The sequence below is a fragment of the Haemaphysalis longicornis genome, unplaced genomic scaffold (genome assembly GCF_048455015.1).
Source record: "Haemaphysalis longicornis isolate Haplotype H1 unplaced genomic scaffold, Haemaphysalis longicornis Haplotype H1 scaffold_10, whole genome shotgun sequence".
Taxonomy (NCBI): domain Eukaryota; kingdom Metazoa; phylum Arthropoda; class Arachnida; order Ixodida; family Ixodidae; genus Haemaphysalis; species Haemaphysalis longicornis.
The window spans coordinates 138,962,842-138,988,007 of record NW_027526204.1 but is presented as its reverse complement, the minus strand read 5'-3'; the positions used below and the strand labels follow the sequence as shown (position 1 = coordinate 138,988,007).

At 43.4% G+C, this 25,166-nt stretch overlaps 1 protein-coding gene across 8 annotated transcripts in view; it reads right to left on the bottom strand.

Annotated features, from left to right (window-relative positions):
* Positions 1 to 25,166, bottom strand: part of Axo (axotactin) — a 138,935-nt gene that overhangs the window by 30,420 nt on the left and 83,349 nt on the right. For 6 of the 8 annotated variants that reach the window (XR_013320303.1, XM_077690963.1, XM_077690968.1 and 3 more), the window contains 13 exons: positions 24,250 to 24,392; positions 21,648 to 21,934; positions 17,149 to 17,325; positions 15,201 to 15,423; positions 14,914 to 15,018; positions 11,053 to 11,195; positions 8,613 to 8,867; positions 6,473 to 6,625; positions 5,004 to 5,189; positions 3,850 to 3,990; positions 3,134 to 3,287; positions 2,204 to 2,277; positions 2,052 to 2,149 (listed from right to left, as the gene is read on the bottom strand). Coding sequence is in view for 7 of the 8 variants with exons in the window: in XM_077690963.1 (XP_077547089.1) it covers positions 2,052 to 2,149; positions 2,204 to 2,277; positions 3,134 to 3,287; positions 3,850 to 3,990; positions 5,004 to 5,189; positions 6,473 to 6,625; positions 8,613 to 8,867; positions 11,053 to 11,195; positions 14,914 to 15,018; positions 15,201 to 15,423; positions 17,149 to 17,325; positions 21,648 to 21,934; positions 24,250 to 24,392 (2,139 nt within the window). In the remaining variant the exon portion in view is untranslated. The remainder of the gene's footprint in view (positions 1 to 2,051; positions 2,150 to 2,203; positions 2,278 to 3,133; positions 3,288 to 3,849; positions 3,991 to 5,003; positions 5,190 to 6,472; positions 6,626 to 8,612; positions 8,868 to 11,052; positions 11,196 to 14,913; positions 15,019 to 15,200; positions 15,424 to 17,148; positions 17,326 to 21,647; positions 21,935 to 24,249; positions 24,393 to 25,166) is intronic. The other 2 variants (XM_077690966.1, XM_077690967.1) reach the window with 1 other exon arrangement.

Sequence of the window (25,166 nt, the reverse complement as noted above, 5' to 3'; positions counted from 1 at the left end):
AAAGCACAACGGTAATAAAAAGCCATTGTGGCAGCTTCTGAAACCACAACCTATTAACTTTAAGTGTTTGCGAATGCAACAACAAAAATATTGCAGCATTACTGTTGCAAAACTATAACCATAATATCATTTCTAAACCGTGCCATGAAAAATCTGAGATTTGGCGTTTAAAAATAAAACGCTGTTCAATTTGAAAGAACCAGACTTTAGCAGCTCACTCAGCTCCATTCTAGCCATGAAAATCGTGCTTTAACTAAAAAAACCACAAGAAATATTGAATAACTTTCAAATTTCGCACCACCGCGACATCATATGGGCAGGAGTGATGTGTTATGGACCGGCACTAACAATGTTAGGGGCGAAGCCCCTCAGGGGCTGGGGCTGTTGGCGTCTCCTGCTATCGTCGTTGTCGTAATCGTCGTTTCATGTAGTCACGGTACCAAAACACCGGGAAACTCGTTTACGCCTCGCGCTAGAACGTAACGCGTACTAAAGAAACACCCGGACACTCGTTTACGCCTCGCGCTTGAGAGCTTTGTGCTTCGAAGACCAGAGACGTTTACAGCAAAGCTGTATACTTCTATACCCCAACGGTTTCATCTCCGTTGGCAAAAACGCCAAGGCGCCAAGAATACACTTATACACTGCATGCTTCGCCCCTCCCCAGGTTTCATGTTAGCGGAGATGGCCCGGGATTTTTTTTTTTTTTTTTCTGTGTGTTACCTCCGTTTCAGCATTCAAGTGATAACATAAAACGAAACTAGAGGCCCCACTACAATCTCCCACTCAAGTTCCTTGCTAATGGCTTTCATCAACAGCCGCCCATTGCACGAATAAGATTCGGTGACGTCGTAGGAAAATTACCGCAAGGTGGTTCGGGAGTTGCCACTGTTGAACATCTTTTCCTGAATATCGCTATTATTTGTTTGAAGTTTGCAATAAACTTGGTATTGTTATCTTCTTCATGCTCCTTTAACGCGCCGATGCGACGCAGGCGATGAGGCACGCCGTAGTGGAGGGCTCCGGATCAATTTTGACCACCTGGGGATCTTTTAACGTGCGCCGAAATCTCGCACACACGAGTGTTTCTGCTTTTTGCCTCCATCAGAAAAGCGGCCACCGCGACCGGGAATCAAACCCGCGACCTCGTGCTCAGCAGCGCAACGCCTTAGCCACTAAGCCACCGCGGCAGGTGGTATTTTTTTAATCAGGAGAAAGCAGTCTTTTTAATGAACACAACTGTATTTTGTCTCTATGGCTCCTTTAAACAATAAATTAATACCTACCTATGATACACGTGCACATGAAATTACATTAAGTGCTTAGTGCCTTCAGTTTTAATGCCATTAATTCGCTGCTACATGTCAAAATCTAATGCCATTCACTCTATTGTCATTTCTGGTTTAAGTAGTTCCGCACAACCCACTCGCCTTTACGAACACCTTAATTAAATCTGTCTACTCTTGAACGCGATGGGCACCAAATGAAACAAATGAAACTCTCAGCCCTACAGTGTTGATGCAGAAATGTAGCTGAACATCAAAATAAAATGATTTTTTGTGCACTCTTGTTGGCGAAGTTCTGAAGAAGACGAAATTCACTAAAACAGCGGCAAAAGGCAAAACGTCATGCTACTTGTCGTTTTGAATTTTTTGGACTTCGCTACCACTGGGAGACGATGGCAGCTGCTGAAGGAACTTTTAGAAACGACCCACACCATTTTTTAGAAAACACTATTTTGCATAACGTTCTCTTTCACAAAAAGCATTTTCAACCCTTCTAAGACATTTTTCTCTATATTAAAAACTTCTACAATATGAGTGCATTTCTCTTTTTAGGGCATTATCACCATCGTGCCGTACACACTTAATGCCTTTGCGTTTCGGCGTGTAGCACGTACGTACCGCCCTAATAATGTCATTCGGTTTTTTAAGGCCTTAATAAGCACTTGATGTAATTTTCTGTGCACATGTAGCATGGGTATAAGACACGATTGAGCACAACTTGCCTTTTCCGTAAGGCAAAGCATTCTGAAAGAAAAATTCACTCACCACAACGCGAGCGTCACTCTCAACGCGTCGATAGAGCAGCCAGTGCCTGAAGCCGTCGGCGAAATTTCCCATCTGCTTTCCGAACACTGTGCGAAAAGCTTGTAAAAAGCATGGTCAATGAGAGTCTGGGGGCATGCATTTAAAAGGACTACCTTTCGCTGATGCGTGGTTCTCTTGGATCTGGAGCGCTCCTTCCGGCGTCACGGCCACCAGAACGTAATGTTGGCTGCACAAAGAGAGGGCCACGTTATTGCTTCGATTAGCAATAAAACATGGGGTGAACAAGGCAGCAGGACGAAAAGAATTCTTGAACACCGGTGGGCAAAAACACAAGCTGCCTTTCCTTCACAGAAACTTACTCCACCTTGGGGATTTCCCCCAAATCTGGTCGATTAACACTTGTCCATCACTTTGAGTTGTTGATCAATTCACTCTCGCGCTACGAACAGCTAGCCTCCTGGTCAGCTCAGTTGGTAGAGCGACTGCTCTGGTTATTAAGTGGTGGTCCCAGGTTCAAATCCTGTACCAGGATGAATTTTTCAACTGCAAAGTTTCTGAGGAAGCGGTATTAGCTTTCCTTTGTAGCCATAAGGCTGCATTGAGATGGATGTCAAACTTTCCTTCACATTTGCATAACAGAAGAATTACAAAAGTTTTAGTGTGAAGCTGATATTTTTTTTTTTTTGATATGGGAGATAATGAAGAAAGAACTTAGCCCTACAGAATTAATCAAGCAACTCATGAGATGACAAATTTGTGTGAATTACTGAATGAGTGTGACAGTAAGCATATTATTTGTGATGTGACATTGTGGTTACATAACTTCCCCCCAAAAACCCAATTTATTGCTGTTTTTAGTAATGCTTACGGATATGTTTCTGGATTCTTTCTTTTTTAAAAAAAAGTGGCATTGCACTGGAAAGTTGATGGGGTTTTACCAATCTTAAACATCTGACATTACATCGTACAAATTTTTGTTTTTTTTGCATCCTTGCTGCAATACACCTGAACTCAAAAACAAATAATTCCCTTTTGTCCTTTATTCTCCACAAGTAGAAAAGTGCATCGAACCCAAGCCTTACCTTTGTGCATACTGCACGAGAAGGATCGCCTGTCGCACGCTTGCCTTGGCCTTCGTGGAAAAGGCCAGGGCGATGGAAATGCGGTCGTGGCCAGTCGTCTCAGGAGTGAACAAGTATTCGATCCAAGCCTTGCCATCGAACTGGGCTCCGATGTCTGCAGGTAGAGAGGGTACAGGCAGTGTAGAATCACCGTCGCCGTAGCTTACAGGGCCATACTCATTTAGTTGTTCACATCTTTTGGCGACACAGACCACACATCTGAAGATTATTTGTGGATATGGAAGGCTTAGTCGGTGTTACTGCATAGGAGCTTCACAGCACAACGCGCATTGCCGTGAAGCTGCACTAAAGTAAGAATTCCCCGTATTATCCACACCCATACTTTGCCACTGAAATTGCCGCATTTTCGGTGCGGGTTATACGCGCGAAAATACGGTATATCACACCTCCAACTGCACACATACGGGCAGTACTCTTTTCTTTTTAATCATATTACTACATCTTTTTCTTAGTTGTAGCATTTTCTGTTGAATTTACTTAAAAATTTCATCTTTGTGTTTTTTCTAACCCCTTCTGTACAGGTTTAAACCATTTGCAATTTCTTTGTTATAAACTGAGATGTGAGAAGCAGCTACTGCAAAGTCAACCAAAAGGACAAACGATAAGAGCTCGTGCATTTTGTTTGTACTAGCAGACACGTACTGCCTCACACGTACCTGTCTGGCAAATGTCTCCTTGGTACGAGGTCATGGAGCAGTCACAACTGGTGAGGTTGTTCTTCCAGTCTTCTATGCAGAGACCACTGTGATGACAGGGCTTGGAATCGCACATCATTTTGCAGCCTGGACGTATCTGCCCTGGGAAGGCAGAGGGAACAAAGCTATGCTATCTAGCCTGCCAAGCACATAATGAAGGCAGATAGTACAACTCAGCGACTAAGGTGACACTAATGTGCAGTCAATAGTATCTCTGAATTTTTATTTAATTCAAAAAATGAAAGAAGCTCACACTAATTCGTAAGATTTGAAGGTAGCGAAGCTGTACGCAACCTTTAAAACCATCACGAAGGTTTAAGACCACGATTGCAGCCGATTTGCTTCTTCTTCGCTGCCGCAACAACCTTTACTCCATCATTGTTGCTATAAGTGTGACCTTCTTCCATTTTTTTTAAGTGATAATCATTGGACATTACCTCAGAAGGGCATACGCTATGACGTGTCTTTCTCATTATGAGCAAGTGTTGCCACGATTACGGCGAATGCCGGAGTTTTTTTTTTTTTTTTGGCCAATCCCGGCTAATCTTCCTAAGTGGGTATGCTTGGCTTGGCAAATGAGCATTGGGGAACGCTGGGCGGTCGCCGCGAGGCACGCACACACAAGCGCTAGGCATTTTCTTGGTTTTGTTAACTGCCAGGCGGTCGCCGTGAGGCCCGCGCTCACGTGCACGTGCTCGGCAATTTCTTGGTATTTTTAACTGTGTACACGAGACATTGCGATTTGCTAAGCAGCTTCACTGTTAAAAAAAAGAACCTTACTAGAGCCAACCATTGGTTGAAGCTTTTGTCGTGCATCTATGTACACATTTTTCAGGTTGAACTGAGTGGAATAGTGTGTGAGGCTCCTTCACTTCTATGACTGTTTAATTAACATACTAATTGCTCATTTTCGAGTGTTACCCCTTGTCTATCATGCTTGCCATCACACGTCTTGGTCGACAAGGCGAGAAAATCTAGATTCGCTTCTTAATCGAAAATTTCTCAGCACACGCAGAATCACTTCCTGTCTGGCAACTGTCATTTGAGCTATTTCAGCACGAAAATTTTGGTTTTTGCGATCCGTTTAAAGTATGCATCCTTATAACTTCACCAACCTTTGGTGACATTCTGGTTCTCCACGTCTCTGATAAGGTCCACTTGGGTGGTTCCAATACGAAGACCCTGCAGGCATCCCACCAGGCCAGGTAGGTTGGTTGTGGCTCCCACGAAGTCAACGCCTCCGAGATACATCTGGCTGTTGGGAACACTCTCAAATGTGCCTCGGGCTGGCTTCACCAGCTCTGCATGTGGAGAAAGAGAAAGCTTGTCTAGGTGAAAGCGTTACTGCACAATGCTACCGAATGTCAGATGCTGGATTCAATTTCGCACACCCAATGGACATTGCTACACTCCTTACGGTACTGAAAAACCAAATTTGAGCAAAAAACACAAACCCGAAGCTTAGCTATGCACTCTGAAAGCAGTCACACTAATAAAAGCCTGCTGGTGGATTTAGTACTTAGTCTTTGCCACATATAATTTGCCATAGTCCCACTTTTGTATGAAAAATAAACAATATGAGCACAAACAAGTTTTGGAAGCAGCACGCAACATTGTGAGCCATGCACCCTAAATAATCTTTCTTTTTTGGCTGCAAGTAGTGATTTCTGCTTGACGAAAAACAACGAGCAGACTTACCGAAGTGCAGTATTATTCGCGTGTTATTTGCAGCGCTTTTGGAGGTGAGCATCTTCCCCCAGGTGAATGCAAACAATCAGCTATGAGCCTATTAGCTCTCCTTGTTAAGATATTAGAAAGTTAACTTGTACTGTAGACCCTATCAATGTCATGTGTCCTAGCAGTTATAACCCTTTCACTGCCGGGTTTTTTTTTTACTGCTCCTCACCCCCTGACGGGTATTTTTTTCATGTTGGTTCAGTGGAAATTTATGCTAGTAATGCACCATGATACTCCACAGGACATGTAAAGATATTTATTCAGGATTATCCTATTCAAATACGAAAGGCTTACTAATTACATATAATTTCCACAATAATTAACAAAATGATCTGCTAAGTAGGATGTCCTGCCGTTTAGAAAACCTTCTTGGTGTGGAATTCTTTGGTGGCATTCTTCGCTGTCGTCACTCGACGAGTCACTTAGCTGAGCTCCTTCATCGTTATCACTTTCATCGGAGTCAGAATTCATCAGTACCTAGTTGTTTAATTTATTCGTCCGTCAAAGCGCGGACGCACGTGTCGCGCTGTCTCCCCATGGCTGCTGCGCTCTGCTGATACGAAGCGACATGGGTGTAAAAACGTGCACTCCATCTGTTGTCTAAAATTTAATTTACAAGTTCTATGTGTTTAGGTGACCTCTCCATAGATGGCGGGACATGAACGAAATTTTTTTTCCGCACGAATTGTCTCGGGAGAGGCAGGGAGTGAGTTTAAAAAGCAACACGAGTATACTCGGAAGTAGCAGGGGGTGTGCGTGGGTGGTTTCACGAGTTATCTCGGTAGTGGCAGTTAAAGGGTTAAGGCCGGACTGTATATCCATGAGATGATTCTGTAGCAGTGCGCACCTAGTTCTTCTCCTTTTATCCAGGGGTCCTTGTAGTAGTTGCTGAGGAAAGCCTTCGGGTGGGGGATGGTGACATTGTCTCCATTCACTTGGAGGATTGTGCGGTCGGGTTGCCTATCCACAAACACTTGAATGATGCGGCCAGTTGCGAGATCTGGAACAGGGGAATGATCGACATTTTGCAGTGCTCTTATACGCACGTGTCCTTTAGCTGCTCCGCCCACATTTTCTCCAACTCATCCTTTTCTTTGTTGCTTTTTTCACGCCCCCAACTCGAAGTCTGTAAGTTGTTACAACATGCAGTATATACAACAGCAGGTAGGTCCCAAAAGCATGTTCAGTGAAATATATCAATGTCTCCCAATTCCAAGTAGTGTCATTGCCTTCTGAGTATGATCAGAATTAGTGCAGGAAATGTGCAAGCCTTTGGATAAGCCCATGTGTAATACAAAACAGTGCAACTGTTTTTATGACTACCTGTGCACAAATTTTCCACCGGCAAAATTCACCAGAACATTGATGAAACCAACGTAGTTTCAACAAGATTCTGTATTTGCATTGTGTAAATTTGATTGAGGAATGAAACAATGTAAGAATCCAACACGTGGTATGCTCTTTACACGACTTCATGATCTAGGCAGTTGGTTCTGTCTTCCGTCACCAGCACGCCAATTAAGCGCAACACTAAGACACTACAGAAACTAGCCCCTCCAGAAGTGTGGTCGAGCTTGCTATTTTAGAATTGTCATTCAAACAGCATAAGTTTGATCCCAGCACCAGCTGGTTTTCATTTTGTCATTATTTTTCCTTCTGGTTTTTATTACCGTATTTACTCGTGTAATGAACCCACTTTTTTTCTAGAAAATTTGGCATGAATTTGGGGGGAGGGTTCATTACGTGGGAAAAAAATTGCAAGAGATTTTTAAAAGTTGAAATTTTATACAGTAAAGTTGCTAAGAAAAGCGCTGTCAGAGCCTTGCCATTTTTGTAAAAATGCGTAGGTAATTATGTAATCAGATTTCTTTTTTATTCCAAACATGCTAGTCAAGGCCAGCTGTCCTCCTCACTGAAGTCGCTTGTGGCTTCACATTTGTTGTCAGCTCACAGCGCACCGTCTTCCGGGGTCAAGGCACTTCAAAATATCTTTTCCGACACCGGGAAACTTCTCCTCTTTGGGCCCGCGAAATACACGGCAATTCCTGTTCTCCCAAAAACCTCTCGTTTTCACCCGTAGCATACACACACTGGGTCAACGCTGAAGTGCCGCCCGGCCGCGCGGTTTCCATGTGCCTCCACGCATGCTCCACCAACTTCAGTTTAAAACCGGCTGTGTAGCTCATGTACTGACCCATCGTACGGCGTGCACCAGGAGCACAAAAAAAGGTCGCAACAAAGCTGAACAACGAAACTATGGAGCGTAATGGCAACGTCGCGGAACAGCAAGAACTGAGGAGTGCGGAGCAAGTTTAGGGATTTGTTCACACGCCGCCAAAACCAGTTAGAACAGCAAAAAGCTGGGAAAGAGTGCGGAGTACGTTTTGTGCTTTGTTTGCACGCCGTGACGTTTCTATGTCGCAAGGTTTGCTTTGCGTTCAGCAGGTGGCACTCCGCAAGCGCACAATTTTTAAATTGTGAGCCACGCATTCGCGCTCACGTCTCCGGCTTTTTGTTGGAATGCGTTTTTAGTATTTCTGCGGGTACTGTATTGTGTTATCAAGTTACTGCGATCGACTACGGTATTAGCAAACATGCTGAGATAGAAACATATTCCCGCTGCATTTTTTATTCAATGTGGCTAAAAAAGTAAATTCTCAAGAAGAAAAGAGGAGGAAGGGTTCATTACGCGAGTGGGTTCATTATGCGAGTATATACGGCATTTCTATGATTATCTTGTCATTTAGTTTAGCTTTTAGAATTAAGAGATTTCAATCACTGTTTTTGTTGTTAGGTTGGGCTAGGTTGGGGAGAATGAAGTAGTGTTAGACGTGACATTATGCCAGAAAACGCAGCCGGGTGACATTTTATTCGAGTGACACAGCCTAAACAGTAAACAATTAAAAGGCTGGCAATAAAAGCCGTTAGTCAGTATCCGCACAGCACTTATATTAAGATTTGAAACAGATTGCAGCATGCAAGCTCACCAGGTGCCTCAACGAAACCCTGGACGATAGAACGCTGCGAGTTGAAGGTGAAGACGACGCGCTTGCGCTTCTCGAAGTGCAGCTGGACGAAGTTGTTGAGGTGGTTGAAAGAGTAGAGCAGCAGGGCCTCGGACTGGTATGTGCGGAAGCTGAGCAGAATGTCTTCCTCGAGCACCGGGTCAGAGACGTTGCCCAGCGTGGCACGGTGGTAGCAGGAGCTCGACGTGATGAACGTCATCGAGTTCTGGTTCAGGTCTGCAGTTGAGGAAAGGGTAGAGGAAATTATGGGACATGGATAGCAGGTGGAGCCTCAAGAAAATGGAGAAAAGACAGCAGAACTGGTGGGGATGATTTGTTGAATATTTGTCATTCAATTTTATGCTTTAAGGGGGACTCACCTGATCACATCGTATTTTCGCGCGTATAACCCGCACCAAAAATGCGAAAATTTCAGTGGCAAAGTAGGGGTGCGGATAATACGAGTGGTTTTTCCTTTAGTGCAGCTTCACGGCAATGCGCATTGTGCTGTAAAGTTCCTACACAGTAACAGTGACTAAGCAAGCTTTCATGGCAGCAATTGCGCAAAACATACAAGGACAAGGAAGAAAATACAAGGACGAGAACACTCTAATGACTGAATATTATTAGTGAATTGCGACTTTCACCTTGCAGTCAGTGTATTCTACTCACTAAATATGCATGCTTTTTCTGTGTACATAGTATGTGATGTGTTGCTTGAGCAGTAGCTTTGGTGCAGCGTTTCCTGTACCAAATGTGCAGGCAATAAGCGAGGATATTTTTTCTTTTCCAGCGGGCTGAAAGTGGGGGGTGCAGATTATATGCAGGGGTGGGTTATACGTGCGAAAATACGGTGCTATGTAATTCATGACCCACAGCATCGTGTGCCAATTTAAAAGTTATATAAATCCATCAAAATGCTCCTAACCGCCTAGATTGCTTCTTTTAGAAGTATTGCACATCGTTACTGAAATAAAAAATAAACAAGAAATGCATTTTAGTTTATCTAGTGTTCATTAGATGGCACTAGCGGTCTTCCATGTGAGAGTTTTATTTGTTTTAATTCAGTACAGAAGTGACATATTTTCAAAATAAGCAAACTATAGGCTGTTCGGAGCATTTTCATGGATCTGCAGAACTTTTCGTATTGGCGCACAATGGTTTTTAAGACCGTGGGCCATGAAGTAAAAGATCCCATAGGAATGTTAGCAGGTGAGTCTCCCTTAACAAGCCGAAACTACAAGGTCACAAGGAGTGCCACAGAGAATGGCTGCTATTTTAGGCATGCACACATTCGCACTGAAATTTGAGGATAGGTCGACGAACAGCATTTGGTGCTTAAAACTCAAGTGTATAATTAAGTCTGCAAAAACGTGCTCAGTAAACTTAACTTGAATCTGTAGTGCTTGCAGTGTCTACTCTGTCTAGTTTCAGTCTGTATTTAAGGCTGACTCTCCTGGTATCCATTGGTGAAGATTGCCTCTGAAATTTTTATATAAGGCCGGACACTGCTCGTAAAACAGCTCCTTTTAATTTTTAAGTAAACTCTGTGAAACTTGCCAGTCTTGTTGCTTTTTTTCCACTGATTTCAAATATTCCATTATTTTTTTTTATCAGTCAATTAGTTCCCCAGATAATTGAAGAAAATTAGCCAATTCTGGAGGAACAATACACAAAAGAGTGTTAGCCATAAAACTGTCATCTTTATATTTCTCAGTACTACGAACCCTGGTAAATGTAATATGAGAATCAGTATTTTGGTGCACCGCTTGGAACTAATTTTACTGCTCATAAAACTTTGGTGGCACCAGTAGCAAGGAACCATTTCGAATGTCCATTTCAAACACCAAAGTTTAATGAGCAGTAAAATTAGTTCCAAGCGATGCATCAAAAAAAAAAACGATTCTCTTATTGCATTCACCAGCTAGGGTTCACAGTAGTGAGAAATATAAAGATTACAGCTTTATGGCTAACACATGTGTTTTGTCTATTGTTCCTAAAATGTCTAAAATTAGAAGAAATAGTTTTACAAGCTATGTTTCCTCTTAACAGACCAAAAATTGAAGCAAGGTACCGTCCACTTTATGCCAAAATGCTTTCTGAGGATTTCCCTCGCCAGCCTAAGTTCATCGAAGCTGGTGGCAACTGCATCTGCATCCAGTCATGACCTTCTACAACACAAAGATGCAGCTAGGTTTGCCGCGCTCAGAAAATTTGGTTTGCCCAACAGCCAGGGTTGGAACACAAGACTGCGCTTAGTGCAAAATATTTTGGCCCTAACAAGGTTTTTGCCAGCCGTATGTGAGGCTACATAGTCATTTATCCTGCTAATGAGGACACGCAGTTAATGCTCTTGTCCTGCCTCAACAAAGGACGAGAGTTGCCTCTCATTTGTGCAGGCCCAGCATATTCCATACTCAACTGTTTTCGCAGTTGAATCCGCTGTGCGCAAGAGAATTTTCGCATTCGCAGTTGTAGGATCCCCAGTTCTCGTGGCAGGTGGCGCCGTTCTGGCATGGATTGGATGAGCACGATGGCTGGCAGTCCATCACGATGTCCGGCACTCTGCGGCCCAACCAAGGTCACCCCAAACATAACCATTCAGTGAAAACAAGAAAAAAAATGACACAGAGAGGCATGCATTGCATTATTTCATAAATAAGGTGCAGAAAGTGAGACGAGGGAAGCATACTACACAGCCTCCAGTTATTTCTATAGTGTGAATTAGTAGACTGAAAAAATGAGGGAAAAAGGATAAGAGGGTGAGTGGGTTGCAGAGGTAGTGAGTTAAATGCAAATTAATACTTTTTGAATACGGTAAAAAAGTGAGTTGGTAGCAGAGGTAGTGAGTTAAATGCAAATTAATCATTTTCGAATACAGTTATATCAGCATTCAGATGATAAAGAGATGCACAATAGAACACAAAACGCACTTCCCCTACTTAGATTCATGAAATTTATTTCATTTTTTATATCCCTTTAATCAGAACCAAGCGTTCCTGGTCCCCTGGCAACAAAAACAAACTGAACCAGCATAAATCTTTGTTGAAAATAGTTATCATCAGAGTCCTGAAACACGTGATCGCAAGCAACATAGTAATACAGTGAAAGCTCATTAATTCAAACTTCGATAATTCAAACTTATGGATAATTTGAACTTTATGGTTTGGTCTGGTTAGGTCTCCACAGAAGCCTGTGTGTTGAAAAGCCCATTTTTTTAATGAGAGGGGCCTGCCTCCACCACAGATAATTCGAACTACCAGCCACCGTGCCGTCAGCTTAAAGCCTGGTGCACGGCCAGAGAAACGGTCCCGCTGCCAATACTTGAGGCTGTGTCGCCTCTGGAGAGGAGATAAAAACAGAGAGAGAAGTGAAATCGGGCAAAAGCGATGTAAATCCCCCATAGCGGACGTTTTGGAAGGAGTTTATTTGTGGACTACGTCAATGTGGACACGAGTTCAGGGTGGCAGGCAAGCTGACAGACGGCACCATTTCTGAGGTCAGAAGCGCAGGAGCTGTCAGTGCCAGTGACCGAGAGGAGGTGGCGGATGGAGCACCAGAGTGGCCATTGCTCGGCAGTAATGACCAGGTGGAATATACCGTATTTACTCGCATAATGAAGCCACTTTTTTTTTTCATAAAATTTGGCATGAATTTGGGGGGAGGGTTCATTATGCGGGAAAAAGTTTGCGACAGATTTTAAAAGTTGAAATTTCATACAATAAAGATGCGAAGAGAAGCGCTGTCAAGGCCTTACCTTTACAGTAAATACATGTGCTTAATTATGTAATGAAATTTCTTATTCATAAAATGCTAGTGGCCCCCTACTCGCCAGCGTCCCCCTACTCGCATAGGAGCTGTCCTCCTCACTGGAGTCGCTTGCCGCTTCACAATTGTCATTGGCCCACAGAGCATCATTTCTCGTGCCATCAAGGCACTCCAAAGCTCCTTTTCCCACACTGGGAAACTTCCCTTGTTTGGGCCCACGAAACGCACGGCAATCCCTGTTCATCGCCCAAACCTCTTGTTTTCTCCAGTAGCACATACGCGCACTGGGTCAACACTGAAGTGCCGCCCCGCTGCGCGGTTTCCGTGTGCATCAACGCATGCTCCACCACCCTCAGTTTAAAACCGGCTGTGCAGCTCATGTGCTGGCCCATTGTACGCCATGCACCGGGAGCACAAAAAAAAGTAGGAACACAGCTGAATAACAAAATCATGGAGCGTAATGGCAAAGTCGTGGAAGAGCACAGAGCAGGGAAGGAGTGTGGAGTGTGTTTGGTGCTTTGTTTGCATGCTCCAATGTTTAGGTTTGTTTTGTGTTCAGCAGGTGGCGCTCCGCAAGCGCTCAATTTTTAAATCGTGAACCATATGGGATTCCCGCTCACGTCTCAGGCTACTGTTGAGATTTCTTTTTGTTGGAATGCATTTTTAGCGTTTCTGCATGTACTTGGCGTGATATCAAGTTACTGCGATCGTCTACGGCATCAGCAACCATGCCGAGATGAAACATATTCCCGCTGCATTAATTATGCAAGGTGACAAGGAAGTAGATTCTGAAGAAAAGTAAGGGGTTCATTACGTGATTAAATACGGTATGCACCCATCTCTTTTTCAGTTTTGGAGTACACGTAAAGGAGGCCTTCCACAACGTTCACTTATTAGAAAGAGAAGCTCTAGCTTTCACCTTCAAGCATAAAAGGCAGGATTCAATCATAGCTTTTCTCCAACATTCAATTGCTGACATGCTCTTCTGCTCCGCATTCACAATGTATGGCTTTTGTACTTCACTTTCATTAGTTCGAACTTTCATTAATTTGAACTGAGGTGGCATCTTCTTGGAGTTCGAATTAGCGAGCTTCTACTGTATTTGCCTATGCAAAGATAGTTCCTGAGGTTCCATGTAAGAGCTTGCATTCAAATACCTAGGTAAACTAAAAATCAGGTAGTATGCACAACACAAAATAAACCAAATGAACTTCTATTATTTACTACTTGAAATTGATAATTTAAAAATCCATAATTTATGGACACGATGTTTCCTAACATGATGCCTCAAGCCAGCTTCTTAGTGCACTTGAAACTTTGGTGAGGCAGAAAAATTACCTAACAGCGAATAAAATTACCTAATTGGTCTACAACATCAGGCAAATTGCTAAGAGTGTCACTAAGACCACAAACACAGAACTGTTAAAAAGAAAAGGTCAGTCTCATAGTTCAACGTGTTCTTATGTCTGCAGCTTGAATACTGAAAAAAAGAAATATGAGAAGTGCTACCAAGCAAGACGGGGCATGCAATGCAATTTTGAATTGATAATTTGTTATGACCAATATTCTCTTCAGTGCTTTATTAGCACTTTTATGGGCTTTTTCAAGTAGACCGCCAGCCAACAACACCAGCGTTGCGTTTCATGAACTCAACAATTTTATTATGTAAAAGCTCAGCTGTTCTTTGCTTAAAGATCATGCTGATGCAACGCTATTTTTACTGTCCTCAAACCAAGGCAGTGTTTATTTTATTACATATACTGGGCCCCTCATTGCCCCTCTCCATAGTGTGCAAGAGCTTACAGTGCTTAAAGGTGCACAAAAGTTGTGTTTTTGTGCAGTGGAGTAAGGTACAGCAATACAAATTTTCAAGATGTGGGGTGCTCAATAATACGAAGACGTGATTGGCATCAGCAACTGACTGCTGAAAGCAGGAAGAGGTAGTAGGTAGAGTGCGAGTAGTGTTAGTAAACATGCTAACTTTTTACGACGTTGGCACTTACCGTTTGCTCGTCCTACAAAAGAAAAGCAAGTAAAGACGTCTTAAACTGCAGCATAACTACTTAAAGCTGAAATTATCTCATCTTTAAAGGAACGTTGTCACAGTCATGTGCACTGTAACAAATGAGAGCCACAAGGTTTCTTAAACCTATTTCTGTAATTGTTGCAAATTTAAAAAAAAAAAAGCGCTGAGAAAAAACATGCTAGGCTGAAACAAGCACTACAAATAGATTTCCATTTTATTGGAGTTTGTCGTGTGAATGATTGCCCAATCTGTGCTTTTCCTGACGCTCATCTATTTGGAAAGTGACCACTAAACTTGAGACTTAGGTCTTGGAAGAGAAAAGATGGTTCCGGATACTTGAAAAAGCAGTCAGTGCATTCATCATTAAGTTTAGCGAAATAATTAGGAGCTGGAATCAACTTCAATCTAAAAAAAAACTGTACAAAATGGCAGCTAGACAGTAACGCAGACGTGAGTTAACAAACAGCTATGCAAATACGGAGGCCTTACCTTCTGCTCAGATGGTTGTAAAGGTTCACCACGTGGTTGTTGATGATCAGTCCCCTGAAGCAGCCTATGAAGCCCTCAGTAATGTCCGGGTGGGTCAGCAAGTCCCTGCAATTCAACGGGCACAGCTCACTCAATATGGATTCCTTCAATTGCTTAGGAGGGAGAGAGAGAGGGGAGAGAGAGAGAGGAAGAGAGTGATGGGAGAGAGGGAGATGGAGGGGAGAGGGAGGAGAGAGGGAGGGAAGAAGATAGAAAAAGAGAATGAGAGAGCAAGAGCAAGCGCTCACTTGGGCGCCCCTCCGATGTAGAGGGGCCCCTCGAAGGGCCCCACACCCTCGTCCTTGGCCAGGTCGACCATGACGGAGTCGAGGTTGACGGTGAAGCGCATGTGGTGGGTGTCGTGGTCCAGCCACACCTGCTGCCACTCGCCCGTGTTGAGCCGGCTGCGCGACAGCAGCTTCACGATGCGAGGCTCCCCGTTCACCGTGTACTCGAAGGACAGCTCGTAGTCTGCACGCACGGCCGTTAGTGGGGAGGAAGAGGCCAGAATGAGACGTTATCTGGTGGGTGTCTGTAATGACCCATGCACTGAATACAGAGCCCAGTGGAGTACACTAGATTTCATTTCAAATGGGGAAAGAGGCAACATAAAAGGAGGAAAAGGTCGAGAACAACAAAACAAAAGTAAAAATAAAACCCAAACAAAATTAAATTAAAAATTTCAAGTTGGTGTTGAACTCTACATTGACCACCTTCTGACTGTTTTGTTCATCCTTTCCTCACTGAAGTAGCGAAATGGCTGATCGTAAAGTGTGTGCATGCATCAAAGTTGCATATAGTACGTTAGTGCACAGATTAATTTCAACAGAAATAAAACTATTGGTACTCTGTAGTCATTACTTGATGATACTAGTAGTCATTATTTCAGCCCCCCACCCTTGAGTATGCCAGTGACTGGAACGAAAAACCAAAACTATAAGCCTGCTTCCTTGAATGCCCTTTTTCTACTGCAGACATGGTGGTGTCGTTATTGTGGTTAGCACTTCTCACTTTTTCTAACATAATCTATAGATGGATGGAAAAACAATATGTCGACAAGTGTTGCATGGGCAGAGAGATGAGGAGCATCCCTTTTATGCTATCTGTGCCGTAGCCATGTGCAGAGTGTTGTCGCCTATTTTTCTAGCTCAGTGGTTCTCGACCATGAATTTGCTAGGGACCTAACCTATAGCTTCAAAAAGTGATGGAGGACCTTACGATGAAATGTTCTGATACGAGTCACACTGTCAAACAATTTGCACTTGCAGCTTTAGTCGCCCATACATCAATTTTATGCGTGCCCATTGAGTGTCGGACTTTTCCTCATAGCTCTGCTGTTGTGCAAAATGCCAACGTTAAGATGCATGCCTTGTGGAAAAGTCAAACAAACGCACATGCCATGCAGCGACACCACTCTCGCGTTATTGCAAGGTTTGGTAAAAAGGATACAAAAAATGGGGGAAGGGGCAAGAGGTTCAAACAGGGCTTCATGCAGACCCCTTCAGATCTGTGGACCCCCATTCAATAACCTATTTCTGAGATAAAGGCGCAACTTATTTCTGTCATGCCACTTTTCACACCAGAAAAGTCCCAGTTTATTTATGAAGGTTTATTTATTTATTACATTATTTTATTCAGTTAATAATTGGTTCTATTTTCTCTCCAACTTAAACCCAAATGCCGACACACTACAAGCCTTTAAAAGTATTGTACTTCAAGCATGTGTTTCAAAGCAGCTAAGAAACCCCCCCCCCCCCCCCTTCCCACCCTCATTTCATTCCACACAATACAGCATCCAACAATAACGAGCCAGTAAAGCATCCAGTCAAGCAACCATTCATCATCATCATCATCATCATGTCTACGCCCACTGCAAGGCAAAGGCCTCTCCCATAGATCTCCAATTACCCCGGTCCTGTGCTAACTGCGACCAATTTATCCCCACAAACTTCTTGATCTCATCTGCCCACCTAAATTTCTGCCCGCCTATCTTCTATCTTCTTCACCCATTTCTTCTTCTTGATTTCCATTAAAATGTCCTTAACATGCATTTATTCCCTGACCCCCTCCGCTCTCTTCTTGTCCCTTAACATTACCCCTTTTATGTTCCGTTCCATTGCTCACTGAGGCGTCCTCAATCAAGCAAGTATTAACACGAGTCAAAACGAAGGTTGACCCGGTACATAATGAACTCACCGCTGGTGATCATGGCAAGCAGATACCCGTGCTTCTCGTGCAGAGCAGCCTGGTACAGCACCACGGCACGCTTGCTGGACGTCCGGAAGCTGAAGGCCAGGTCGCCTCGGCGCCATCCGGTTTGCACTTCCAGGTACGACGGGGCAGTCTTGAATGTGATCACGTACTGTTGCGTGTCTGCATTGCGTGCATAGGGGAAAAGACCACAGTCTGTAGCGCAAAATTTCCATGACAGTGCCACCAGGCAAGCTCCTATACTTCTCAGTTTCCATTTATAGCTATCTTCCCAGGTAGGAGGTGAGAAAAAGGTACCTGCTTGTGTTGCTTCCAGTCACCAAAATAGCAAACCCCACTACACCCACACACCTACGAAGTGGCTACCGTATAAGTCAGAATATAGGTCGAACGCCTTACCTTGCGGCCGAGAAATTGGACAAAAAAGAATTACTCACACATTATCGTTTTATTGAGGCTATAAGCACTTGTTTTATCTAAGGTTACTCATTAGAGCTGGCTAAAATCTCGTCCGATGATTGTCTCTGTCTGGCTGCCTTTCACACACCAAGTCCTCCTCAGTGCACTCAGAAAATTGCTTATAAAGTTCTACCTCTTGTAAATGCTCGCTGACAAAAGTGGCCACCTTGTCCATCAGTTCCAGGTGCACAGCGCAGCGCCCACAAAACAAGGTCTTCCGAGCGTCACATACCGAGAGCTGTGCTCCTTTAGCTTACGCCAGTGCCATGCACTCTTTTTGGTGACACCGAACTGGCGCTAGTGGGACATGTTGCCATTGGCTTGGGCATACTACCTATGTGACGTTTCCTTTCAATGGTGTGGTGAACTGGTGCTAAGTGCCTGAAGTTATATTGAGCAAGAAGAAAATACCATGCACACATTCACTGATAGTGAGAGAAGCACAAAGAAAAGAAAAAAAAGATAGTGGCGGGTCCGATTGATGTCGGTGGCGATGGTTCCCTTGCGGTTTGGATGGGCCCGATGGGTTGCCTGGTTCTGAGATGACAACTAACATTATGCAAATGACCGGTATATAGGTCGAGGGGTGACTTTTCGGTAAATTCTTTGGTAAAAAATCTCGACCTATATTCCGACTTACACAGTATTTGCAACAAGAAATTCAAGGCATTCCATTCATTCATTCCTCAGTCTATTTCTGTCGACTGGATGATGAAGGCCTCTCCTGATACAGGAGGTTTTAACCAAATAGTACACTAGGGTGGCCAAATCCTGCTGTAGGCCAGAAGTTTGCCTACAGACCAAATACAAATACAAAGCCATTTGTATTTGAGTGCACAGGTGCACAAATGGCATACAAAATACATACTAGTATAGACTACTTATAGCGAACCTGGTTTTAACAAAATCCCAGCTATAGAGAACAAATATTTGTTTCCAGGCGCCATTTGTACATGTATATTTTGTGTTCAGATATAGCAAAAAATGGGTATTGCGCATATTTCCGTTTCCAGAAGTGTTTGTTAAAAGTGGACTCGACTGTATTGGGTACCTAAGTTAGGCACGATTGTATGCACATCATGGCCATTGTGCTTCTGCAGAAGAACTGCTCATGATGCAATTTGTATTTAGTGCAAACCACAGCGTCAGTGTGCTTAACTCTTTCACTACCGCGCCTATCAAAATCGATCAATTTGATCGATACTTTTGGGAGCACCTTATCATAGCGTTCCACGCGTTTCTCGAACAAGTAAAGCTGTTCGGAGTTAGATCAGAAAATGGCCTTTCAAAATCAGTTTTGTTTTCATTTTTGCTATGGAAACAGAATTTCTGACACGCTTTTGAACCACCTGGGTGTGGAAAAGGGGCGTGGTCATCGCGCGTCACTGCTACCAACGAAGAATGCGTGCAACTCGTAATTACTCTGCACCAGCGCTTGTTTTTTGCTATCAGGGCGTGAATGGGGAACTAGCAAACGATTTTCAATCGTCCGGTTCACGCTCTGACAGTAATAATTCCAGAAGTCGTCTGAAAATGTCAAGCAGTGCCTGGTTGCAAAGCTACTTTATGATTTTAGGCAGTTTTATTGCCTTTGCGCACGTTGTTCTAAGTACTGTGGTAGTTCTACTTACCCCAGGACCATTCGCAAACAGTTTACAACAGTTTCGGTTTCGTTTCTGCATCGCGAAATTCATATTTAGCGCTACTACGCAGTTACCCAACTTCAAGGCTACCTGCCATTGCACCTTGAGCGTCCGCAACTGATCCTCGAGCAAAGCATGCTGCTCCTGATTTCACCGAACCCTAACCCGATTTCTGCGATAAGAACTTCAGATGCAAGTCAAAAGATCACACCCAGTCGCCAGATATCTGTTCCGCCGAGGACAACGTTTCAAACTGGCCTTACACTGCCAGCTGTTCGACTTCCAGTTTCGTTTCCATGCGAGGGTATATCCGGGTGTCTAATGTTGCTACTTAGTTGAACTGTCTATTCGGACGGAGTCGCCGAGAAGTTTTTGTACTGTTTCATTTGAAAAATGTTAGGTGGCGCTGCAATAGAGGAGGCTCGTTGTGCTGATCTTTTTCATCGCGCAACTGCTACTCGGCCAAAGATCGGAGGGCACGATTCTAGCTCATCGTACCTCATTTTTGCGAGCAAGGCTACAATTGCGAGTAAGAAGATGATAATAAAGCTCAGCTTTATGTTTTGAGAGATAACTGACCGTGAACGACAACAAGCATCAGCGACGGCGTGCCGTTTTCAACTTTATGCATGTTTTTTTTCCGCATCGCGTGCTAGTCCCAAATATTGTGCTCGCTGTAAATGAAAAGTCAGCCATTGACATGATGTTTTTACGTTATGTGGGGGCAAATTGGTGCCTCTGATAATGACAAACCACCAGGTTTATTCCAGGAAACCACCCGAAATTGCACATTTTGAATTGGAGGTTGGGCTTCACCACATGACACTACCACCGTGCATGCTAACATATTTTTTTTTTATATCTGACAAACTGTTCCGCGAAAGTCGACATTTTTTCTAGGGCGTGCTTTCGAAATGTTTCCCTACAAAATATATATTCTAATTTTTTTCTACTACCGGTGGTTTGATAAACACAACTCCTTTTTTGTCATTTTTTTCGACAACTTGACAGAAATTTTGATTTTGATATTTTTTTTACAACTATGATATATAAAAACCTTTGAAAAACTGCTGTTATTGGAAAGGCCGTTAAATAATCTGCATTTTGTGTTCCTGCAATTACTGCCTTACCAATTTTTTAGCAGGAAAAAAAATGTTTTCTTGGACCCCTAAAATTAGTCAATTTTCCGGCGGTAGCGAAAGAGTTAAGCTAATTGCATCACTGGCAAAAGCAGGCAAACTTAAACTATAGAAAGAAAGTCACGCTAATGCTAAAAATGCCTTGTAAAGCCAATACTGAAAGAAATGGAAACATGTTATTATGAACCTCCAGCCAACTTTGAGACAGGGGAAAGCAAAAAAAAGAAAGCCTCCACATCACAGATTGAAATGGAATTGAAGTGATTTAGTAATCAAGATGTAATTAAAAATGTCTAGGATTACGCAAGCCTCCAGTACGCAAATAATGTGCATTCCAATAGCCTTGTGCCTCTTCGGGAAGTTAGCTGTTCTATCCCCATGCTTCTGTGTCAATCCACCATGGATCAAAAATAAACAGTGCAATAGGCAAGACAAGAAAATTTGAAGGACACAAACACAGCACTGTTTTTGTTCTACATCATCTCTTGCGCCTCATGAGTTGTGCTGTTTTTTTTTGTCACGTGTTCTGCTATTCTTGTGATGCATTGTATACAGTTGCCAGAGCTTATTACTATGACAACGTTTGTCTATCTCTATTGTTGCCTTCCTGATTGAAAGCTGATGTGGCTTATGATACTTAGTGTATAAGTACGCTCGGTGGTTAAAATTGCATTTTGTTCACTGGCCATACTCTTGCAAACCCAGTAACTCACCCACACTGGCCATTGAAGAGGTTGTTAGTCTTCAATTCCAAGAAAGAGAGTACCATCACAAACGAAACTTTTGTGATCATTCTTGCTGCTTACCCAAGAAAAAATGGTAGCTGGCCCCAGCTGCTTTATGCTGGTCCCAGATGGGACCAGTTGGGCCTAACTGGGAATATGACTAGCTGGGACCAGCTACCACTTTCTCTCAGGTAATGTAAAAAAATTCCTTACATCCAGTTCTGCAGGATAGTATAACCAAGAAGTCATCGCCAAAAGGCATCAGCACCAAATATTTTTGTACGAAATGTTCCGTATCACAAGGTCTGCAATACATTTCGATGTTTTCAGCAATGTGCCACAATATCACTGCATACAAAGCATACCAAATGTTGCCGGAAGGTGCTCTTGGTTAAACGTTCCTGAAATGAGTTATGGAACTCTTTCGAAATAGACTCCTTGCTAAGTGCTGCAAAGACATGGTTAATTTTAAGAGGATGACAGGAAGTGAACAGCATCTGCAGCAACGGCACCCTTACTCGTGTCAGTGCACTCCAGGGGCCCCAGCGTCATGCGGGCCTCGGCGTCGTGTGCGAGCCCCTTGGGCTGGAGCATGTAGATACGCAGGATGCCCAAGTCCTCTTGCTTGTGGAAGATCCCTTCATCCAGCCGCCACCGTCCGTCGGCCACGTCGCAGTTGCACAGCCGGGACGCGTTGGAGCAGCTCCTGGTCTCGCCGCACTGGCACCAGGCGGGCCGGCCGCTGCCGATGCTCGACACGTAGTGGCGGCGTGCCGACGACTCCATCCACGTGTAGCTCTCCAGCCTGCATCCCCCATACAGAGGAAAAAATTAACGCCGTTCCACTCAACATGAAAGCTGTCAGAAGTGCAGAGCAGTGATTCGCCATAACGGGCTGTGGCGCCATTATCCGCTCACTGCTACCACCCATCACACTCTTTGCTGCCCTGTCGCACTCCTCTCTTGATGACTTGAACAGAGGTTTGCCCAATGCAGTTCAAATTGCCCGCCTTCGCACTGCTCGCACACCCCCTGCCTGGAATAGCCTGAGCGGAAGTTCCGTTCTTTTTCTGCTTGCTTTCATCCCGCACGGGGCCGGCATCTTAACTGCGCAGTTTGGAACGTGTCGTTTTTGGCGGCCACTTTTGTCGCTTACCATCGTAAAAACCAACCCAATGGGCATTCTTAACTAAATGAACACGGGGCTGCCGGTTAATTATATACAGTAGAACCCCGCTCTTACGTTCCTCAGTGCTACATTTTCCCGGCTACTACGTTGTTTTTGTCTAGTCCCGGCGCAGCTCACATAGTGAAATGTTTCCTCACTGTTATGTTTTCCTGGTTTTTACGTTTAGTTTTCCCGGTCCGGTGAAAAACGTAAGAACGGGGTTCCACTGCATATTTTGCCTCAAATTTACCAGCAGTTTTCTTTGCGCTAAACAACGGGGAGATTTATGACAAGCAACAACGGTTCAGGAGTTTCGAACTATTATGACTATATAAACAGCTTGGTTTTCGAAGCCTCTGTGGGACGCCGTTACGGTATGCCATGGGCTGTACTTGGGTCCGCTGTCTTCCTGCACCACCCGATTCTGGCAGTCGCTTGACGTCAAAGCGTTACAGCGAGCAAGCTATGACGACTAGGCGAGCCCCTAAAGTGCTGTGCACTTAAAACGATTGGAGTGAGTGAAGAAACACGGCTCTAGGCGAGCTCCGACCTACCATGTACCTAATGAAATGATGGCACCAACAACATTAGGACACAGAAGTGTGTACCTGTGTTTCCTAGCTCCTTCCTACGTATGCCTGCTTGTGTTAGCCAGCAAGTTGTTAAAAACTCCGGGGGCACCCTTGGTGAATGGACGAATGCAAGTGGTGATAGAGTAGGGAGACATTTGGTGAAGTGAGTGAGAGGTACACTAGTAAGTAATTTATTTGGAGGTGGAATTTGCTAATTAAGAAAGAAATGTTCTGCTTGGTTTTCCTTCAAGAGAACAAGAAAAAATGAACAATTTTCTCTGTTCTATGACACTTCTTTTTGTTGTGGCTTAAATTGAATTGACAGGTTATAAATACGCCATGAGTTAGGTTATTTGCCATGGTTTAGTGAAGTATGCGAAGAGATATCAGATTGTTGGCTGTGCTAAGGAGGTGCAGGTCTGGCTGACATACACGTTAAGTTTCTACATAAAAATCATTAGCTTCCTAATAAGTTAATAGTATAGACAAAAACTTCCAGTTAAGAAGTCTGAGAGCATTCAAATATATGGAGATTACCAAAATACCCGCAACAATATTGTTATCGGGAGACAATTCATAGCATCTGAAATAAACCTTCAAAAATGTAAGCATAGCATATATATAATTTTGCAGCCACATTGTGCATGCGTACCATGGCACAGCCATCTGCAATGTGCAAGCAAGCAAAACCCCATGACGTTCAAAGTATGTAACTCTGTCAACTGATAATGTGTGCTTGTCACATTTTCTCTGAAGCTTTGAGATATGTCTTAGGCTAACAAAATTTTCTCAGGAATTCACTCTACAAATTCATATTTGAATATTTCCACCCCAATTTAGCCGTTAATATAATCACCTTTTTATGTTGGCTAGTTCTGTACCTGTACCCAACCAAACCAAAAATAAGATGAGATGATTGAAGTCATCCCAAATGATTATTAATTTACTTTGGTTCTGCAAAATTGCACATTTATGATTTTTATCCCTCGTCCAACTATGTACATGCAGTATCAAAACCATCACCCAGCAACGTCTGAGCAGTGTTATGGTATTTTTACTAGGCTTTGAAGGCTGTGGTTACCATAGAACCAAAATGCAAAAAGCACAAAAACACCCGTGAGCACAAAATTGTGGTGCAGATGAAAAAATGCCAGTTGGTCCAAATTAGTCCCTCACTTCCACAATGCATGCCTTGAAACCCATGTGTAGCTTTACCATGTAAAGCCCAACTTTTTACTCTTATTAGCTCTAAAACAACGGTGCTAATTGTTAGTGATGGTCAAAATAGCCTATACTTCTGCTGCGATGCACCACACTTTTTCAATACACAACAAACAAACTGCTCCAAGACTGCTCGAGATCCTTATATGAGAAACTCACCCTAGTGGAGCCTTGAAGCACTCGTAGCTGATGTGCTGGTAGCACTGTTTTGAGGCCAGTATCAGAGACTGCAGCATCTCAGGTGTGAACTCCCGGTAAGTTATGTCCATGTAGAAACCTTCGAGGCCGTATTTTCTCACCACCTGCAACGTCAGCAAGAGACACCCAAGTTAACATTTCATGGGCATAACCGCAAACAAAAATCACTAAAAGAACCCCCTTGTAGCAAAACAATTTTATGGAAACAGCAGTCAATGCAAGGAAGGTGGTGAAACAGAAAAATTTTATTCATAACCTACAAAGTTTAAGGTTTCAATTGACCCTAAAGGTAAAATATTGAGTGGCTCAGGTTTATTTATTCATCATGTAGCAACAATCCACTAGTACAAATTAGCTCTACAATTTGTGCTCAGGAAACTTTTTTTTTTCTTATTCAGGGTTATAGTTTTGTGTCCTTGTGTCACTTCCTGCAGTTGTACAATTTTGCGCGAAAGAAATCTTGGTTATGACGTAGTCCCCACAACTGTGCCAAATCATATAAGATGACCTGAAAAGCATTTAGGGCTTTCCCAAACAGCCTGAAGAGAAGAAGCACCCAGTAAATTTATGCAGAAGCCGGATGTTATTCTGCACAGTGCGTAGTGCGTTACCAGGAATATTTAACATGGCACTAGCCGTTTCCATCATTTTTTTGGACGTACAGTAGCCGACCGATTTTCTGAACCTGGAGGGGAATGAAAAATAGTCCAAATAAAAGAGCAGTTCGAAAAATCCGTTAGTCATTACTCTTATGGGACAACTGGCGGTTCCTCGCAAAAGTCCGAAATATCCAGCAAGTCTGAATTTTCGCAGTCCGAAAGAATGGTCGGCTACTGTAATATGCTTATAAATTAAGTACTGCAGCGATGACAACCAAA